Source organism: Pseudophryne corroboree, chromosome 3, assembly GCF_028390025.1.
Source record: "Pseudophryne corroboree isolate aPseCor3 chromosome 3, aPseCor3.hap2, whole genome shotgun sequence".
Taxonomy (NCBI): domain Eukaryota; kingdom Metazoa; phylum Chordata; class Amphibia; order Anura; family Myobatrachidae; genus Pseudophryne; species Pseudophryne corroboree.
In genome coordinates this window covers 356,794,970-356,814,809 of record NC_086446.1, presented here as the reverse complement: position 1 = coordinate 356,814,809, position 19,840 = coordinate 356,794,970, and the positions used below count along the sequence as shown (strand labels likewise).

Here is a 19,840-nt window from a genome sequence, read left to right as displayed (position 1 = left end):
CAGTATTATATTGCTTATACTGGTTTTATGTGATTCTGGGTTCTAGCTAAATTATACATTTTTATCTATTCTCTGGTATTTTTTAAACTTTTACCTTATATTTTTTATCCAATCACTGTTTTAAATTATAAATAAATATATTGTTAATTTTTTTTCTAAACCGTATCCTGCGATATTCTTCACTTTTATCTACATATTAGACACTGTAAGTCGCTTATACCCCTATCCCCCCCTTTGTTCTACATTTTAACTCTAAAGGCAGCTTATCCCTGCCGAGTATTTAGGGGTCAGCTGACACCTTATATTATTGAAAGGAGTGTCTTTAATCAAAGTATTTTACTCTATTAATCTATCTACTCATATACACCTGTGGCGCCGTATCCCCACAGAGAGAGAGTAGTGTCCACACTCACGTATTGAGTAAAACTTGCTGGGGTGACATCCAAATAGCTGGGAACAGGGTCCCACTCCAACACAAATTCAATAGAAAAGCAGGAGCACTCACCAGTCTTCAAGGCAGTAAATAGCTTTTATTCAGATCATTAATGCAGAGGTTAGATCAACGTTTCAGTCTGCATGTAGACCTTTGTCTTGACAAAGGTCTACATGCAGACCGAAACGTTGATCTAACCTCTGCATTAATGATCTGAATAAAAGCTATTTACTGCCTTGAAGACTGGTGAGTGCTCCTGCTTTTCTATTGAATATATATATATATATATATATATATATATATATATATATATATATATATATATATATATTTATTTCTCTGACGTCCTAGTGGATGCTGGGAACTCCGAAAGGACCATGGGGAATAGCGGCTCCGCAGGAGACTGGGCACAACTAAAGAAAGCTTTTAGGTCACCTGGTGTGCACTGGCTCCTCCCACTATGACCCTCCTCCAAGCCTCAGTTAGATTTTGTGCCCGGCCGAGGTTGGATGCACACTAGGGGCTCTCCTGAGCTTCTAAAAAGAAAGTATATAATTAGGTTTTTTATTTTACAGTGAGACCTGCTGGCAACAGGCTCACTGCAGCGAGGGACTAAGGGGAGAAGAAGCGAACCTACCTGCTTGCAGCTAGCTTGGGCTTCTTAGGCTACTGGACACCATTAGCTCCAGAGGGATCGACCGAATGGAACTGGCCTTGGTGTTCGGTCCCGGAGCCGCGCCGCCGTCCCCCTTACAGAGCCAGAAGCAAGAAGAGGTCCGGAAAATCGGCGGCAGAAGACATCAGTCTTCACCAAGGTAGCGCACAGCACTGCAGCTGTGCGCCATTGCTCCTCATACACACTTCACACTCCGGTCACTGAGGGTGCAGGGCGCTAGAGGGGGGGCGCCCTGAGCAGCAATAAAAACACCTTGGCTGGCAAAAATACCACAATATATAGCCCCAGAGGCTATATTCCGGGAGTGGAAGCAGACTTTCTCAGCAGGCACGACCTCCACCCGGGAGAGTGGGGACTTCATCCAGAAGTCTTCACGCTGATTGTAAATCGATGGGAACGGCCACAGGTGGACATAATGGCGTCCCGCCTAAACAAAAAACTAGAGAGATATTGCGCCAGGTCAAGGGACCCTCAGGCGATAGCTGTGGACGCTCTAGTGACACCGTGGGTGTACCAGTCAGTTTATGTGTTCCCTCCTCTGCCTCTCATACCAAGGGTACTGAGAATAATAAGAAAACGAGGAGTAAGAACAATACTCGTGGTTCCGGATTGGCCAAGACAAGCGTGGTACCCGGAACTTCAAGAGATGATCTCAGAGGACCCATGGCCTCTGCCGCTCAGACAGGACCTGCTGCAGCAGGGGCCCTGTCTGTTCCAAGACTTACCGCGGCTGCGTTTGACGGCATGGCGGTTGAACACCGGATCCTGAAGGAAAAGGGCATTCCGGAGGAAGTCATTCCTACGCTGATTAAAGCCAGGAAAGATGTAACTGCAAAGCATTATCACCGCATATGGCGGAAGTATGTGCTTGGTGTGAGGCCAAAAAGGCCCCAACAGAGGAATTTCAACTAGGTCGATTCTGCATTTCCTACAAGCAGGAGTGACTATAGGCCTGAAATTAGGCTCCATTAAGGTACAGATCTCGGCTCTGTCGATTTTCTTCCAGAAAGAACTAGCTTCACTACCTGAAGTTCAGACGTTTGTGAAAGGAGTGCTGCATATTCAGCCCCCGTTTGTGCCTCCAGTGGCACCTTGGGATCTCAACGTGGTGTTGGGTTTCTTAAAATCACATTGGTTTGAGCCACTTAAAACCGTGGATCTAAAATATCTCACGTGGAAAGTGGTCATGTTATTGGCCTTGGCTTTAGCCAGGCGTGTGTCAGAATTGGCAGCTTTGTCATGTAAAAGTCCTTATCTGATTTTCCATATGGATAGGGCGGAATTGAGGACTCGTCCCCAGTTTCTCCCTAAGGTGGTATCAGCTTTTCACTTGAACCAACCTGTTGTGGTGCCTGCGGCTACTAGGGACTTGGAGGATTCCAAGTTACTGGACGTAGTCAGGGCCTTGAAAATGTATGTTTCCAGGACGGCTAGAGTCAGGAAAACTCACTCGCTATTTATCCTGTATGCACCCAACAAACTGGGTGCTCCTGCTTCTAAGCAGACTATTGCTCGCTGGATTTGTAGCGCATTCTGCGGCTGGACTGCCGCATCCTAAATCAGTAAAAGCCCATTCCACAAGGAAGGTGGGCTCATCTTGGGCGGCTGCCCGAGGGGTCTCGGCTTTACAACTTTGCCGAGCTGCTACTTGGTCAGGGGCAAACACGTTTGCAAAATTCTACAAATTTGATACCCTGGCTGAGGAGGACCTTGAGTTCTCTCATTCGGTGCTGCAGAGTCATCCGCACTCTCCCGCCCGTTTGGGAGCTTTAATATAATCCCCATGGTCCTTTCGGAGTTCCCAGCATCCACTAGGACGTCAGAGAAAATAAGATTTTACTCACCGGTAAATCTATTTCTCGTAGTCCGTAGTGGATGCTGGGCGCCCATCCCAAGTGCGGATTGTCTGCAATACTTGTACATAGTTATTGTTAACTAAAAGGTTATTGTTGAGCCATCTGTTGAGAGGCTCAGTTGTTTTCATACTGTTAAACTGGGTATAGTATCACGAGTTATACGGTGTGATTGGTGTGGCTGGTAGGAGTCTTACCCGGGATTCAAAATCCTTCCTTATTATGTCAGCTCGTCCGGGCACAGTGTCCTAACTGAGGCTTGGAGGAGGGTCATAGTGGGAGGAGCCAGTGCACACCAGGTGACCTAAAAGCTTTCTTTAGTTGTGCCCAGTCTCCTGCAGAGCCGCTATTCAGCCAGCTTCTCAGCTCGTGCCTGCCCAGGTGTCTCAAAGGCCATCACGGGCTCTAAAACGCCCGCTACCTCAGATGGCAGACGCAGATGTCGACACGGATACTGATACCAGTGTCGACGACGATGAGTCTAATCTAATGTCCACTAAGGCCATTCGTTGCATGATTGAGGCAATGAAAGAGGTGTTACACATTTCAGATATAAACCCAGGTACCACTAAAAAGGGTATTATGTTTGGGGAGAAAAAACTACCCGTAGTTTTTCCCCCATCTGAAGAATTAAATGAAGTGTGTGAAGAAGCGTGGGCTTTCCCTGATAAAAGATTGATAATCTCAAAAAAATTACTAATGGCGTTCCCTTTCCCGCCAGAGGATAGGGCACGTTGGGAAACACCTCCTAGGGTGGATAAAGCGCTCACACGTTTGTCTAAAAAGGTGGCACTTCCGTCTCCGGATACGGCCGCCCTGAAGGAGCCTGCGGATAGAAAGCAGGAGGCGATCCTGAAGTCTATATATACACACACACAGGCATTATACTTAGACCAGCTATTGCGTCAGCATGGATGTGCAGTGCTGCCGCTGCATGGTCAGATTCCCTGTCAGAAAATATTGACACCCTAGACAGGGACACTATTCTGCTAACCATAGAGCATATAAAAGACTCAGTCTTATACATGAGAGATGCACAGAGGGAGATCTGCCGGCTGGCATCTAAAATAAGTGCATTGTCCATTTCTGCTAGGAGAGGCTTATGGACTCGGCAGTGGACAGGGGATGCAGATTCCAAAAGGCACATGGAAGTTTTGCCTTATAAGGGTGAGGAGTTATTCGGGGATGGTCTCTCGGACCTCGTTTCCACAGCAACAGCTGGGAAGTCAGCATTTTTACCCCATGTTCCCTCACAGCCTAAAAAAGCGCCGTTTTATCAGGTACAGTCCTTTCGGACCCAGAAAAACAGGCGAGGAAAAGGCGGGTCCTTTCTGTCCAGGGGCAGAGGTAGGGGAAAAAGGCTGCAACAAACAGCTGGTTCCCAGGAGCAAAAGTCCTCCCCTGCTTTTTCCAAGTCCGCTGCATGACGGTGGGGCTCCATAGGCGGAGCCAGGTACGGTGGGGGGCCGCCTCAAAAATTTCAGCGATCAGTGGGCTCGCTCACAGGTGGATCCCTGGATCTTTCAAGTAGTATCTCAGGGGTACAAGCTGGAATTCGAGGCGTCTTCCCCCCCCCCCCGCGCCGTTTCCTCAAATCTGCCTTGCCAACAACTCCCTCGGACAGGGAGGCTGTGCTAGAGGCAATTCACAAGCTGTATTCCCAGCAGGTGATAGTCAAGGTGCCCCTCCTTCAACAAGGACGGGGTTACTATTCCACACTGTTTGTGGTACCGAAACCGGACGGTTCGGTGAGACCCATTTTAAATTTTAAATCCTTGAACACATACATAAAAAAATTCAAGTTCAAGATGGAATCGCTCAGGGCGGTTATTGCAAGTCTAGACGAGGGGGATTACATGGTATCCCTGGACATCAAGGATGCTTACCTGCATGTCCCCATTTATCATCCTCACCAGGAGTACCTCAGATTTGCGGTACAGAATTGCCATTACCAATTCCAGATGCTGCCATTTGGTCTGTCCACGGCACCGAGGGTGTTTACCAAGGTAATGGCGGAAATGATGATACTCCTTCGAAAAAAGGGAGTTTTAATTATCCCGTACTTGGACGATCTCCTAATAAAGGCGAGATCCAGGGAGCAGTTGTTGGTAGGAGTAGCACTATCTCAGGAGGTGCTACATCAGCACGGTTGGATTCTGAATATTCCAAAGTCACAGCTGGTTCCGACGACACGTCTACTGTTCCTGGGAATGATTCTGGACACAGTCCAGAAAAAAGTGTTTCTCCCGGAGGAAAAAGCCAAGGAGCTGTCATCTCTAGTCAGAAACCTCCTGAAACCAAAACAGGTGTCGGTGCATCACTGCACGCGAGTCCTGGGAAAGATGGTGGCTTCTTACGAAGCCATTCCTTTCGGCAGGTTCCATGCCAGAATCTTTCAGTGGGACCTGTTGGACCAATGGTCCGGATCGCATCTTCAGATGCATCGGCTAATAACCCTGTCTCCAAGAACCAGGGTGTCTCTGCTGTGGTGGCTGCAGAGTGCTCATCTTCTAGAGGGCCGCAGATTCGGCATACAGTACTGGTTCCTGGTGACCACGGATGCCAGCCTTCGAGGCTGGGGGGCAGTCACACAGGGAAGAAACTTCCAAGGACTATGGTCGAGTCAGGAGACTTCCCTACACATAAATATTCTAGAACTAAGGGCCATTTACAATGCCCTAAGTCAGGCAAAACCCCTGCTTCTACACCAGCCGGTACTGATCCAGTCAGACAACATCACGGCGGTCGCCCATGTAAACCGACAGGGCGGCACAAGAAGCAGGACGGCAATGGCAGAAGCCACAAGGATTCTCCGATGGGCGGAAAATCACGTGCTAGCACTGTCAGCAGTGTTCATTCCGGGAGTGGACAACTGGGAAGCAGACTTCCTCAGCAGGCACGACCTCCACCCGGGAGAGTGGGGACTTCATCCAGAAGTCTTCACACTGATTGTAAATCGTTGGGAACGGCCACAGGTGGACATGATGGTGTCCCGCCTAAACAAAAAACTGGAGAGATATTGCGCCAGGTCAAGGGACCCTCAGGCGATAGCGGTGGACGCTCCAGTGACACCGTGGGTGTACCAGTCGGTTTATGTGTTCCCTCCTCTGCCTCTCATACCAAAGGTACTGAGAATAATAAGAAAACGAGGAGTAAGGACAATACTCGTGGTTCCGGATTGGCCAAGAAGAGCGTGGTACCCGGAACTTCAAGAGATGATCTCAGAGGACCCATGGCCTCTGCCGCTCAGACAGGACCTGCTGCAGCAGGGGCCCTGTCTGTTCCAAGACTTACCGCGGCTGCGTTTGACGGCATGGCGGTTGAACACCGGATCCTAAAGGAAAAGGGCATTCCGGAGGATGTCATTCCTACGCTGATTAAAGCCAGGAAAGATGTAACTGTAAAACATTATCACCGCATATGGCGGAAATATGTTGCTTGGTGTGAGGCCAATAAGGCCCCAATAGAGGAATTTCAGCTGGGTCGATTTCTGCACTTCCTACAGGCAGGAGTGACTATGGGCCTAAAATTAGGCTCCATTAAGGTGCAGATATCGGCTCTGTCGATTTTCTTCCAAAAAGAACTAGCTTCACTACCTGAAGTTCAGACATTTGTAAAAGGAGTGCTGCATATTCAGCCCCCTTTTGTGCCTCCAGTGGCACCCTGGGATCTCAAAGTGGTGTTGAATTTCCTAAAATCACATTGGTTTGAGCCACTAAAGACCGTGGATCTAAAATATCTCACGTGGAAAGTGGTCATGTTATTGGCCTTGGCTTCGGCCAGGCGTGTATCAGAATTGGCGGCTTTGTCATTTAAAAGCCCTTATCTGATTTTCCATATGGATAGGGCAGAATTGAGGTCTCGTCCCCAGTTTCTCCCTAAGGTGGTATCAGCTTTTCACTTGAACCAACCTATTGTAGTGCCTGCGGCTACTAGCGACTTGGAGGATTCCAAGTTGCTGGACGTAGTCAGGGCCTTGAAAATTTATCCAGGACGGCTGGAGTCAGGAAAACTGACTCGCTATTTATCCTGTATGCACCCAACAAACTGGGTGCTCCTGCTTCTAAGCAGACTATTGCTCGCTGGATTTGTAGCACAATTCAGCTGGCGCATTCTGCGGCTGGACTGCCGCATCCTAAATCAGTTAAAGCCCATTCTACAAGGAAGGTGGGCTCATCTTGGGCGGCTGCCCGAGGTGTCTCGGCTTTACAACTTTGCCGAGCTGCTACTTGGTCAGGGGCAAACACGTTTGCAAAATTCTACAAATTTGATACCCTGGCTGAGGAGGACCTTGAGTTCTCTCATTCGGTGCTGCAGAGTCATCCGCACTCTCCCGCCCGTTTGGGAGCTTTGGTATAATCCCCATGGTCCTTTCGGAGTTCCCAACATCCACTAGGACGTTAGAGAAAATAAGATTTTACTCACCGGTAAATCTATTTCTCGTAGTCCGTAGTGGATGCTGGGCGCCCGTCCCAAGTGCGTATTGTCTGCAATAATTGTACATAGTTATTATTCACTAACGGGTTATTGTTATGAGCCATCTGTTGAGAGGCTCAGTTATGTTTCATACTGTTAACTGGATATGGTATCACGTGTTATACGGTGTGATTGGTGTGGCTGGTATGAGTCTTACCCGGGATTCAAAATCCTTCCTTATTGTGTCAGCTCTTCCGGGCACAGTATCCTAACTGAGGCTTGGAGGAGGGTCATAGTGGGAGGAGCCAGTGCACACCAGGTAGTCTAAAAGCTTTCTTTTAGTTGTGCCCAGACTCCTGCGGAGCCGCTATTCCCCATGGTCCTTTCGGAGTTCCCAGCATCCACTACGGACTACGAGAAATAGATTTACCGGTGAGTAAAATCTTATTTTATTCAATTAACACATTAATAACTCGGGAGTGGGTCAATAAAAAAAAAAAAGCAATTAGTGACAAGTAATACCATAAAACTGCATGTATAAAGTGCACAATCATTAAATACAGGGCTTGGTCATAATATTTCTACTAAGGCTGTGCATACACTATACAATAATCTGGCAGACCGTCTGTCCAATCTGACTGATTGAAATTAAAGTGTGGTAATGTATTGGAGTAAATGACAAATCAGCCATCTGCTCCCAAATCACTGGGAAATGGACAAAAACTGTCATTCAGACAAATTGGGTAATTCCGTGATTTAACGAATTTGTTTGAATGACTGTGTTTGTCCGTTTTCCAGGGTATGGGAGCAGATGGTTGATTTGTCATTTGCTATCATCCATTACCAGATTATCATTTCAACCAGCCAGATAAAACGGATGGTCTGCCAGATAATTGTATGGTGTATACCCACCTTAAATTAGAACCTGCAACTTTCAGTCTTGCGTGGTATAATAAATCGGCACAGGTAATATAGGAATGAATTGGGTATAAGTCATTATTGGTATACTAGGTTAAAAGAAATCATTCTCTAATGTGTTCCAATGGGGACGTAGTTAATATACCTGCTGTCGGGATCCCGGCATTCAGGATCCCAATGCCGGAATCCCGACAACCTGTTAAATGCTGGCGGTTGGAATACTGACTGCTCCACGGTATTCCCACTCGGGTGGTGGGTCCACGCCACCACCCTAGGGAGACTAGAACCTGTGGCGAGCGGACTCTGTGCTCGCTGCCGGTATTGTGGCTGGTGGGATGCTGCTGTCGGGATCCTGTAATAAAAATACAATGGCTTCACCAGCAAAGCAAATAGTCATGGCATTCCTTACACCAAACATAATGGAGATGGTATACTCTGTGCTGTTATATATCTAGCCCTTCAGGGCACTCTGGGATGGGCAGTGCCACGAGGACCGTATTGTCGCAGACATGGCAAGGGTGCCGTATCTCAAATGCTTAATGCAACTGAGCAGCAAGCTCTTCAAGCAGTATGTAGAGGCCAGTATTTCATACGATGTTAGCAGCATAGCTCTGTGAAGCTCCACACTGGGATGCTGAGTTGGGTACACTGTGTAATGAATGTGCCATATGAGTTTTTAGAAATACTCATTCACAGTAGCAAAATATTGCTGGTCTCCATGAACATCAGCATTGTGTGGGAGTCAGCATAAGGCCCATAGTCGCTGATACAAAGATAAATTTATGCCTATTTGCAGAATGTGATGCATTAACGTTAGCAAAACTGTGTTAAAAAATGGGTGCTTGAAAATACGCGCAAGGCAGAATGATGTGCATTTTGTTTGTAGATGCAGGACTGGGTTGCAATGGAGCGTTCTTATGTAGACTAACTTCAGTGAGGGCATGGTGACGCAATTGCATCCTATGCAGAGTTGGATGTAAGTTAAGTGTGCATTTTCGGAGACATATCTTTTGCTCCTAGTATAATACTGGTGGAAGTAGATGCTATTGATGATGGCTAGTAGCAAACCTGGCATCTCGAGATGTTCAAGTCTATATATGGGTGAATATGCTTTTTTTCTGTGATTGCTTTTTAAAGCAATGTATGCAAGTCTACACCCGGCCCTTGTGTTGCCGTCCGCTTCCTTCTCTCTCATTTTAGTCTGTTTAGTGGTGGTAGAATTATGCCAGATGTTGTAGTACTTGAGTAAAACAAGGGGACTTAACGTTATTTTAATGTACAGGTCGGTGAATAAGGAAGTAAAGAAGCTAACCTCTTGTAGTATGACGTTGTGTAACCAGAATACAGATGACACACTAGATAGGTTAAGATTGTGAGGCAGCCACAAAATGCTAAACTGGATTTTATATGCTTCTCTTTTAGGCTTCATCTGGGATTACAATCCCAAAACCCCCGAAGCCTCCGGATAAGCCCTTGATGCCGTACATGAGATACAGCAGGAAGGTGAGTGATGGGACTCTGGGTACTGGGAGGTGCAGCTTTCTGTCTCCCCATGAAAAGCTTCCTAAAAGCCCCATTATTCCCATAGAAAAAATCTAGAATAAGCATTGTACGCAGAAGAAACCTGTAGATCTTTTAGTAATTTAAAAAAAAAAAAAAAATACTCTCCGCCACCCTTAATGTCTCTGAATAGGTCTGGGACCAAGTGAAGGCTTCCAACCCTGACCTTAAGTTGTGGGAGATTGGCAAGATCATTGGTGGGATGTGGCGAGACCTAACCGATGAGGAGAAGCAAGAGTACTTGAACGAATATGAAGCTGAAAAGGTACGAGGAATTAGTATTTAGAAAACAGACAAAATCCCTATAAAAGAAAAAGAAAAAATTCCCAATAGAGCCTCAGTTGCCACTCTGCAGGCTTATGCCACTGTTTCCTATGAAGTGTGAGGGTTGACACTGCTGTTCACTAGGTCCCAGGCTGGAATATGTCCAGTTTTAGTGAGGTGGAAGTACATTAATAGATCAGTCATAGTTGCCCGTAGAAAGTAACATTTACTTCTAGCTAAAAATTATAGTAATTCCAAAATATGTTTAGATCATTGTGAGGCATGATTAGGTCCATTCTTTTTAACCTCTTGCTGACTCTGAGCCTTTCTATAATAGTATAGAGGTGAATTGTTGGCTCAGCATTGCCATTTTCAAAATGACATTTGGATATCCTGACTTCTCAAGAAAAGCTGCTAGGGACTGTTGTTCACTTTATCTTAAATTGCAACACTTATGGGTTAATCCAATTAGCCGCGATTATCTCGCAGGTACGAGACATCTCAGCAACCGATGCACTTTATAGCGGCCTGAATTTGCACAGAAGTGCTTGTCACTCCACAGAGGTCAGAGCAATTTTGTGCGAATTGGGACTAACTTTAGCCCGCAAAGGGTGCGAGATCGGTTGCCGGCGTTGAAACGCTGCGGCGACGGCACATCGCAGCCTTCACGGCTAATTGGATCGACCCCTTAGAATTTCCTTTGAACTGTAGATGCTGCCTCCTTGTCTGTACAATAAATCCTGTCAGATGGACTACCCCACCAAGAGGCAGATCAAGGCAATGCAGGAGGATCTTGTATTAGGCCTCTCCTGTCTGACTGCACTATTTTATCCATGAATGAATGCTTTAGTGCTGGCAAAAGGGAATCCCCATCAAACAAACCAGGCTTTCCTCTTGTTCTATAGCAAAATCCTTAAAATAAATTGCATATTTGGTAATCGGGAGAACTAGCTTTTTTATGTGCTGATATTAAACTGTATTTTCTTTTATATTACAAAAAGGATATTTCAGAGAAAAAGCATAAACCCCAAATCTTAAATTGTCTTGGTCATTAAACGGCAAGTTTTTATATTCATGTAGAAGAACATTTGGTTGCTTTCTCTGGATTATTTGTTCTTATCCACAATCTTCCAGGCACCAATAGTTCATAGTTTAATTTTAAAAGATCCACATGTGCTATTTACATCATCTGTGCCCTTGATGTAGGAGATTTGTGTAACATGCTGTTGAATTATCTAAAGATGGAAAACCATTGCTCTAGATTGACGTCACAGTTAAAATACTGCTTTTTATTTCTCCTTTTAAAATATTGTTTTGTTGTACATGTTTTCTCTAGTATTTAACTAGTTTGTTTAAGTAGTATTGTGATATTTCCAGTTTGTTCAACTGTTGTTGAACTGCTTGTCAAACACGTGGAGGCAGCCATTTTGTGATCTTTCTCTATATTGAATTGTGAAGCTAGGGTCAGTAGTGTAGTAATCATTACATCACTGCTTTCTACTGAACTGATTTAGTGCATTGTCATTAATACTGCTTCTTGTCACAAGATGGCTGCCTCCACTTTGTGTAGGGAACTAGTTCACTCTGAAAAATAAAACTTTATATGATAATGTAAAGGTAACACTGTGTTCAAGAAGCTGTGGACTAGGCTTAGGAAAAGGCTGAGGGGATGTCCCAGCCTTCCATTAGCGCTGGGCCTTGAGGGGAGGTGATGTGTATAGAATCTACTCCTTGGTGGTCTTCCCAGTCTGCAGTCTCACCAAAAGATATAGGAGCCATTTGTTTGGAGAAGCAGCAGTCCTGCACCTCTCAGCCTGCACTCTTTGCAAAAAAAGTAGTGGTGAACGTTTTTGGGGTGCTAAGCATGGAGGAAAAAGAGTGGCAAAAGTTTTTACCCCAGATCGTGGTTTTCCCTGTTTTATAATACACTTTGTTTCCATGTGCCCAGTCCCGATTTGACATCCTGTGTGAATGTGTGGCAGAGGTTTGGCTGTGCTAGCTTCTGTGCAAACACAGAGTGGAAATGCTTTGGTCTTTGTCCCAGGCTATTGCAGAGCTCACTCGGCTTGCTGAGCTGGAAACCAGTCTGTTGCTTTTCAGTGCTGGTTTATATGTTTTTTTTGTTTGTTTTTTTGACTGGAGTATTCAAAGCTCTCCCACTTATAGTTTTCAGGGCTATGGTCTTAGAATGACCATTCTTGTATAAAGAACCATGAAGATCTAATGACACCATGTGGCAGTGGTGACTTACCTACATAACCAGGGGACAATGAGTGCTCAGGTTAGCAAAATCAAATGATGTGCAGAGCAAAATCTTACAGCCCCCACCGCAGTCTTCATATCTATTGAAAGCTGAGAAGCCGATTTCCATATCATGCCGACCATTAACCCCAGGTAATGGTCCCTGTAAAGTCTTCCAGCAGACCATGGACAGGTGGCAGCAGTCAAATGTTTACCATGATGGCATCTCTGTTGAACTGCAGTGGACATCTTTGGGTTCAGGACAAGGGATCCTAAGGCATTTTTGACAGGCACCTCGTCAGTCCTTTTGAGAGGACATCTGCTGCATGTTACCTTTTGATAGCAATGATAACTTGGATGAGCAAAAATATAAAAAAAAGAGGCTGTTTGAATGATTCTGGTAGCGCTGGACCGGCCAATATCATGATACACAGATATTGTAACAAGACACTGGCCCAGGGTGCCTCCAAAACTAAATCTATTAAGTCAGGGCCTCTTTCTTCCCAAGAGTTTATCTTGGCACACTTTTTTTTATTTTTTATTTTTTGTGGCAATTGAAGCCATAATCCTTAGAGCTAAAGTTTTTTTTTTTGTTTTGAACGGTGTGATTCAGATCATGTTCAATGCTAGGAAACCTGTTTCGAGCAAGATCTCGTAGTGTGGAGCAAAGGTGTTTCTTACCTCTTATTCCCATTTGAAATGGATGCTGCTGTTCTTACAGTAGCTTCTGCGAAAGTTTAAAACTCCACATTTTAAGTGGGTCTAACCCACTCTGTTTTTTATTTTTACCTGATGTACAGACCTTTCTTTCAGTAACTGATACCCCTCATCCTCAATACGACCATGGTATCTCAACCTGGTGTTGATAGCCTTGCAACACTGCCTTCTGAAACATTGGATTTGGTAGAGATAATTTCCCGAAAAACAATAGAGCTGGCGCTAGGTGTTTCTCCAATAATAAATAATTGAATAACTGTGGATGAATGTAAAATCACAATTTAGTTTATTAACTAAACATCACGTACTAAAACCATGAATAAAAATTCACATATACACATAAAATTTAGGGCAAGTGTAAAAGCTGCTACTACTACTACAAGTGTTTCACGTTCTAAAGGATCCAGATATGGACTTGTAAAAACCTGCTTTGGAAAACCTGCCTTGGAACTTTCTCTGTGGGACTTTGATTTTACAGCACCGATTGGAGAGACCCAGTTTCTACACAAATGGCACAGCTTGCTTGCTGTTACTTTTCAAGCCTCTGGAAGTCTCCATCGTCACGGGTAACACCAGCTGCACTCATTTTCCTTTCCCCAGGGAACTTTGTCCATTGCTATAGTCCGGGATCCTCTGTGGACACTCATTAGCAGCCATTCTCATTTGATTCATAGCTCAATTTATGCCCTAAATTTTATGTGTATATGTGAATTTTTATTCATGGTTTTAGTACGTGATGTTTAGTTAATAAACTAAATTGTGATTTTACATTCATCCACAGTTATTCAATTATTTATTATTGGAGAAACACCTAGCGCCAGCTCTATTGTTTTTCTTTGTTAAAAATTTCCTTGGGACGGACAATCCCTTGCTGGCAGCTGTGACAGCGCGTCTGGATTTCTTTCTTTCTTTGATAATTTCCCGAAAGACTGCCTTCTTGTTGGCTATTTCCACAACTAGAAGAGTTTTGGAGCTGTGTGCTCAGCTTCTCATCTTTTATGAAGACTGGACTGAAGACCGAAAAGAAGGTTTGTTCCCAAGAAAAGCGAACAGTGGTCTTTTAAGTTTCATCTAAGTCAGGATTTTGTGGTTCGGGCGTTAGGCCGGGATAAGTATCCAGAGGAAGAGTACTCTTGGGAAGTTGTGAGGAAATTGAGGTCCATTTAGGATCTGGGAATAGAGCATTATGGTTGGCTTGATGACCCTGTAGATTGTCCACAAGTTAGGTTTCCAAGTGTCTAAACAGTCTAATCCCTGTCTTGGAGCCCAACAACTGGATGCCATCCACATAACTGGTTTATTATTCACTTTTCTCTATCGTCCTAAGTGGATGCTGGGGTTCCTGAAAGGACCATGGGGAATAGCGGCTCCGCAGGAGACAGGGCACAAAAAAGTAAAGCTTTACTAGGTCAGGTGGTGTGCACTGGCTCCTCCCCCCATGACCCTCCTCCAGACTCCAGTTAGATTTTGTGCCCGAACGAGAAGGGTGCAATCTAGGTGGCTCTCCTAAAGAGCTGCTTAGAGAAAGTTTAGTTTAGGTTTTTTTCTTTACAGTGAGTCCTGCTGGCAACAGGATCACTGCAACGTGGGACTTAGGGGGAAAGTAGTAAACTCACCTGCATGCAGAGTGGATTTGCTGCTTGGCTACTGGACACCATTAGCTCCAGAGGGATCGAACACAGGCCCAGCCGTGGAGTCCGGTCCCGGAGCCGCGCCGCCGACCCCCTTGCAGATGCTGAAGCGTGAAGAGGTCCGGAAACCGGCGGCTGAAGACTCCTCAGTCTTCATAAGGTAGCGCACAGCACTGCAGCTGTGCGCCATTTTCCTCTCAGCACACTTCACTGGGCAGTCACTGAGGGTGCAGAGCGCTGGGGGGGGGCGCTCTGAGAGGCAAATATAAACCTTATACAAGGCTAAAAATACCTCACATATAGCCCATAGGGGCTATATGGAGATATTTAACCCCTGCCTGACTGGAAAAATAGCGGGAGAAGAACCCGCCGAAAAAGGGGCGGGGCCTATCTCCTCAGCACACGGCGCCATTTTCTGTCACAGCTCCGCTGGTCAGAACGGCTCCCAGGTCTCTCCCCTGCACTGCACTACAGAAACAGGGTAAAACAGAGAGGGGGGGCACATTAATGGCTATATATATATATATTAAAGCAGCTATAAGGGAGCACTTAATATAAGGATATCCCTTGTATATATAGCGCTTTGTGGTGTGTGCTGGCAGACTCTCCCTCTGTCTCCCCAAAAGGGCTAGTGGGTCCTGTCTTCATTAGAGCATTCCCTGTGAGTTTGCGGTGTGTGTCGGTACGTGGTGTCGACATGTATGAGGACGATATTGGTGTGGAGGCGGAGCAATTGCCAAATATGCAGATGTCACCCCCCAGGGGGTCGACACCAGAATGGATGCCTTTATTTGTGGAATTACGTGATGGTTTATCTTCCCTTAAACAGTCAGTTGAGGACATGAGGCGGCCGGACAATCAATTAATGCCTGTCCAGGCGCCTCAAACACCGTCAGGGGCTGTAAAACGCCCTTTGCCTCAGTCGGTCGACACAGACCCAGACACGGGCACTGATTCCAGTGACGACGGTAGAAATTCAAACGTATTTTCCAGTAGGGCCACACGTTATATGATTTTGGCAATGAAGGAGACGTTACATTTAGCTGATACTACAGATACCGTAAAACAGGGTATTATGTATGGTGTGAAAAAACTACAAACAGTTTTTCCTGAATCAGAAGAATTAAATGACGTGTGTGATGAAGCGTGGGTTGCTCCTGATAAAAAGTTGATAATTTCAAAAAAGTTATTGGCATTATACCCTTTCCCGCCAGAGGTTAGGGCGCGCTGGGAAACACCCCCTAAGGTGGACAAGGCGCTCACACGCTTATCCAAACAAGTGGCGTTACCCTCTCCTGAGACGGCCGCACTTAAGGATCCATCAGATAGAAAGATGGAAGTTATTCAAAAGAATATATACACACATGCAGGTGTTATACTACGACCAGCTATAGCAACTGCCTGGATGTGCAGTGCTGGAGTAGTTTGGTCAGAATCCCTGATTGAAAATATTGATACCCTAGATAGGGACAATGTTTTACTGTCGTTAGAACAAATAAAGGATGCATTTATCTATATGCGTGATGCACAGAGGGATATTTGCACACTGGCATCTCGGGTGAGTGCTATGTCCATTTCAGCCAGAAGAGCCTTATGGACACGACAGTGGACAGGCGATGCGGATTCAAAACGTCACATGGAGGTTTTGCCGTATAAAGGGGAGGAGTTATTTGGAGTTGGTCTATCAGACTTGGTGGCCACGGCTACTGCCGGGAAATCCACTTTTTTACCTCAAGTCACTCCCCAACAGAGAAAGGCACCGACCTTTCAACCGCAGCCTTTTCGCTCCTACAAAAATAAGAGAGCAAAGGGCTTGTCGTACCTGCCACGAGGCAGAGGAAGAGGGAAGAGACACCAACAGGCAGCTCCTTCCCAGGAACAGAAGCCCTCCCCGGCTCCTGCAAAAACCTCAGCATGACGCTGGGGCCTCTCAAGCGGACTCGGGGACAGTGGGGGGCCGTCTCAAAAATTACAGCGCGCAGTGGGCTCACTCGCAGGTAGACCCCTGGATCCTGCAGATAATATCTCAGGGGTACAGGTTGGAATTAGAGACGGATCCTCCTCATCGTTTCCTGAAGTCTGCCTTACCAACCGTCTCTTCCGAAAGGGAGAGGGTGTTGGAAGCCATTCACAAGCTGTACGCTCAGCAGGTGATAGTCAAAGTACCCCTATTACAACAAGGAAAGGGGTATTATTCCACTCTATTTGTGGTACCGAAGCCGGATGGCTCGGTAAGGCCTATTCTAAATCTGAAGTCCTTGAACCTCTACATAAAAAAGTTCAAGTTCAAGATGGAGTCACTCAGAGCAGTGATAGCGAACCTGGAAGAAGGGGACTTTATGGTATCCTTGGACATCAAGGATGCGTATCTACACGTTCCGATTTACCCCGCACACCAGGGGTACCTCAGGTTCATTGTTCAAAACTGTCACTATCAGTTTCAGACGCTGCCGTTCGGATTGTCCACGGCGCCTCGGGTCTTTACCAAGGTAATGGCCGAGATGATGATTCTTCTTCGAAGAAAAGGCGTATTAGTTATCCCATACTTGGACGATCTCCTAATAAGGGCAAGGTCCAGAGAACAGCTGGAGACAGCTTTAGCACTATCTCAAGAGGTGCTAAGACAACACGGGTGGATTCTGAATATTCCAAAATCCCATTTAATCCCGACAACTCGTCTGCTGTTCCTAGGAATGATTCTGGACACGGTTCAGAAAAAGGTTTTCCTTCCAGAGGAAAAAGCCAAGGAGTTATCCGATCTGGTCAGGAACCTCCTAAAACCAGGAAAAGTGTCAGTACATCAATGCACAAGAGTCTTGGGAAAAATGGTGGCTTCTTACGAAGCAATTCCATTCGGCAGATTCCATGCAAGAATATTCCAAAGGGATCTGTTGGACAAATGGTCAGGGTCGCATCTGCAGATGCACCTGCGAATAACCCTGTCACCAAAGACAAGGGTGTCACTTCTGTGGTGGTTGCAGAAGGCTCACCTATTAGAAGGCCGCAGATTCGGCATTCAGGATTGGATCCTGGTGACCACGGACGCCAGCCTGAGAGGCTGGGGAGCAGTCACACAAGGAAGAAACTTCCAGGGAGTATGGACGAGTCTGGAAAAGTCTCTTCACATAAACATTCTGGAACTAAGAGCAATCTACAATGCTCTAAGCCAGGCGGAACTTCTCCTGCAAGGAAAGCCGGTGTTGATTCAGTCGGACAACATCACGGCGGTCGCCCATGTAAACAGGCAGGGCGGCACAAGAAGCAGGAGTGCAATGGCAGAAGCTGCCAAGATTCTTCGCTGGGCGGAGAATCACGTGATAGCACTGTCAGCAGTGTTCATCCCGGGCGTGGACAACTGGGAAGCAGACTTCCTCAGCAGACACGATCTTCATCCGGGAGAGTGGGGTCTACATCCAGAAGTCTTCAACATGTTAATAGACCGTTGGGAAAGACCAATTGTAGACATGATGGCGTCTCGCCTCAACAAGAAACTGGACAAATATTGCGCCAGGTCAAGAGATCCACAGGCAATAGCTGTGGACGCACTGGTAACTCCTTGGGTGTACCAGTCAGTGTATGTGTTTCCTCCTCTGCCGCTCATACCAAAGGTATTGAAGATCATACGGCAAAGAAGAGTAAGAACAATACTAGTGGTTCCGGATTGGCCGAGAAGGACTTGGTATCCGGAACTTCAAGAGATGCTCACGGACGAACCGTGGCCTCTACCTCTGAGAAGGGACCTGCTACAGCAGGGTCCCTGTCTTTTTCAAGACTTACCGCGGCTGCGTTTGACGGCATGGCGGTTGAACGCCAGATCCTAAAAGGGAAAGGCATTCCAGAAGAAGTCATTCCTACCTTGATTAAGGCACGGAAGGAAGTCACCGTGAAACATTATCACCGCATTTGGCGAAAATATGTAGCGTGGTGCGAGGATCGGAGGGTTCCGACGGAGGAATTCCAACTGGGTCGTTTCCTACATTTCCTGCAATCAGGATTATCTATGGGTCTCAAATTGGGATCCATTAAGGTTCAAATTTCGGCCCTGTCAATATTCTTCCAAAAAGAATTGGCCTCTGTCCCTGAGGTCCAGACTTTTGTCAAGGGAGTACTGCATATACAGCCTCCTGTGGTGCCTCCGGTGGCACCGTGGGATCTAAATGTAGTTTTAGATTTCCTCAAATCCCATTGGTTTGAACCATTGAAAAAGGTGGATTTGAAATATCTCACATTGAAAGTGACTATGTTACTAGCCCTGGCCTCTGCCAGGAGAGTATCTGAATTGGCGGCTTTATCTTATAAAAGTCCTTATCTAATCTTCCATTCGGATAGGGCAGAACTGCGGACTCGTCCGCATTTTCTCCCTAAAGTGGTATCAGCATTTCATCTGAACCAACCTATTGTGGTGCCTGCGACCACTAGCGACTTGGAGGACTCCAAGTTGTTGGACGTTGTCAGAGCCTTAAAAATATACATTGCAAGGACGGCTGGAGTCAGAAAATCTGACTCGCTGTTTATATTGTATGCACCCAACAAGTTGGGCGCACCTGCTTCTAAGCAGTCGATTGCTCGTTGGATTTGTAACACAATTCAACTTGCACATTCTGTGGCAGGCCTGCCACAGCCTAAAACTGTAAAAGCCCACTCCACAAGGAAGGTGGGCTCATCTTGGGCGGCTGCCCGAGGGGTCTCGGAATTACAACTCTGCCGAGCAGCTACGTGGTCGGGGGAGAACACGTTTGTAAAATTTTACAAATTTGATACCCTGGCAAAGGAGGACCTGGAGTTCTCTCATTCGGTGCTGCAGAGTCATCCGCACTCTCCCGCCCGTTTGGGAGCTTTGGTATAATCCCCATGGTCCTTTCAGGAACCCCAGCATCCACTTAGGACGATAGAGAAAATAAGAATTTACTTACCGATAATTCTATTTCTCGGAGTCCGTAGTGGATGCTGGGCGCCCATCCCAAGTGCGGATTATCTGCAATACTTGTACATAGTTATTGTTAACTAATTCGGGTTATTGTTAAGGAGCCATCTTTAAGAGGCCCTTTCTGTTGTCATACTGTTAACTGGGTTTAGATCACAAGTTGTACGGTGTGATTGGTGTGGCTGGTATGAGTCTTACCCGGGATTC

General features: G+C 46.1%; 1 protein-coding gene across 6 annotated transcripts in view; it reads left to right on the top strand.

The window, feature by feature from the left end:
• Positions 1–19,840, top strand: part of SMARCE1 (SWI/SNF related, matrix associated, actin dependent regulator of chromatin, subfamily e, member 1) — a 111,230-nt gene that overhangs the window by 70,722 nt on the left and 20,668 nt on the right. For all 6 annotated transcript variants that reach the window (XM_063959795.1, XM_063959798.1, XM_063959797.1 and 3 more), the window contains 2 exons: positions 9,719–9,799; positions 9,990–10,121. In XM_063959795.1, coding sequence (XP_063815865.1) covers positions 9,719–9,799; positions 9,990–10,121 — 213 coding nt within the window. The remainder of the gene's footprint in view (positions 1–9,718; positions 9,800–9,989; positions 10,122–19,840) is intronic.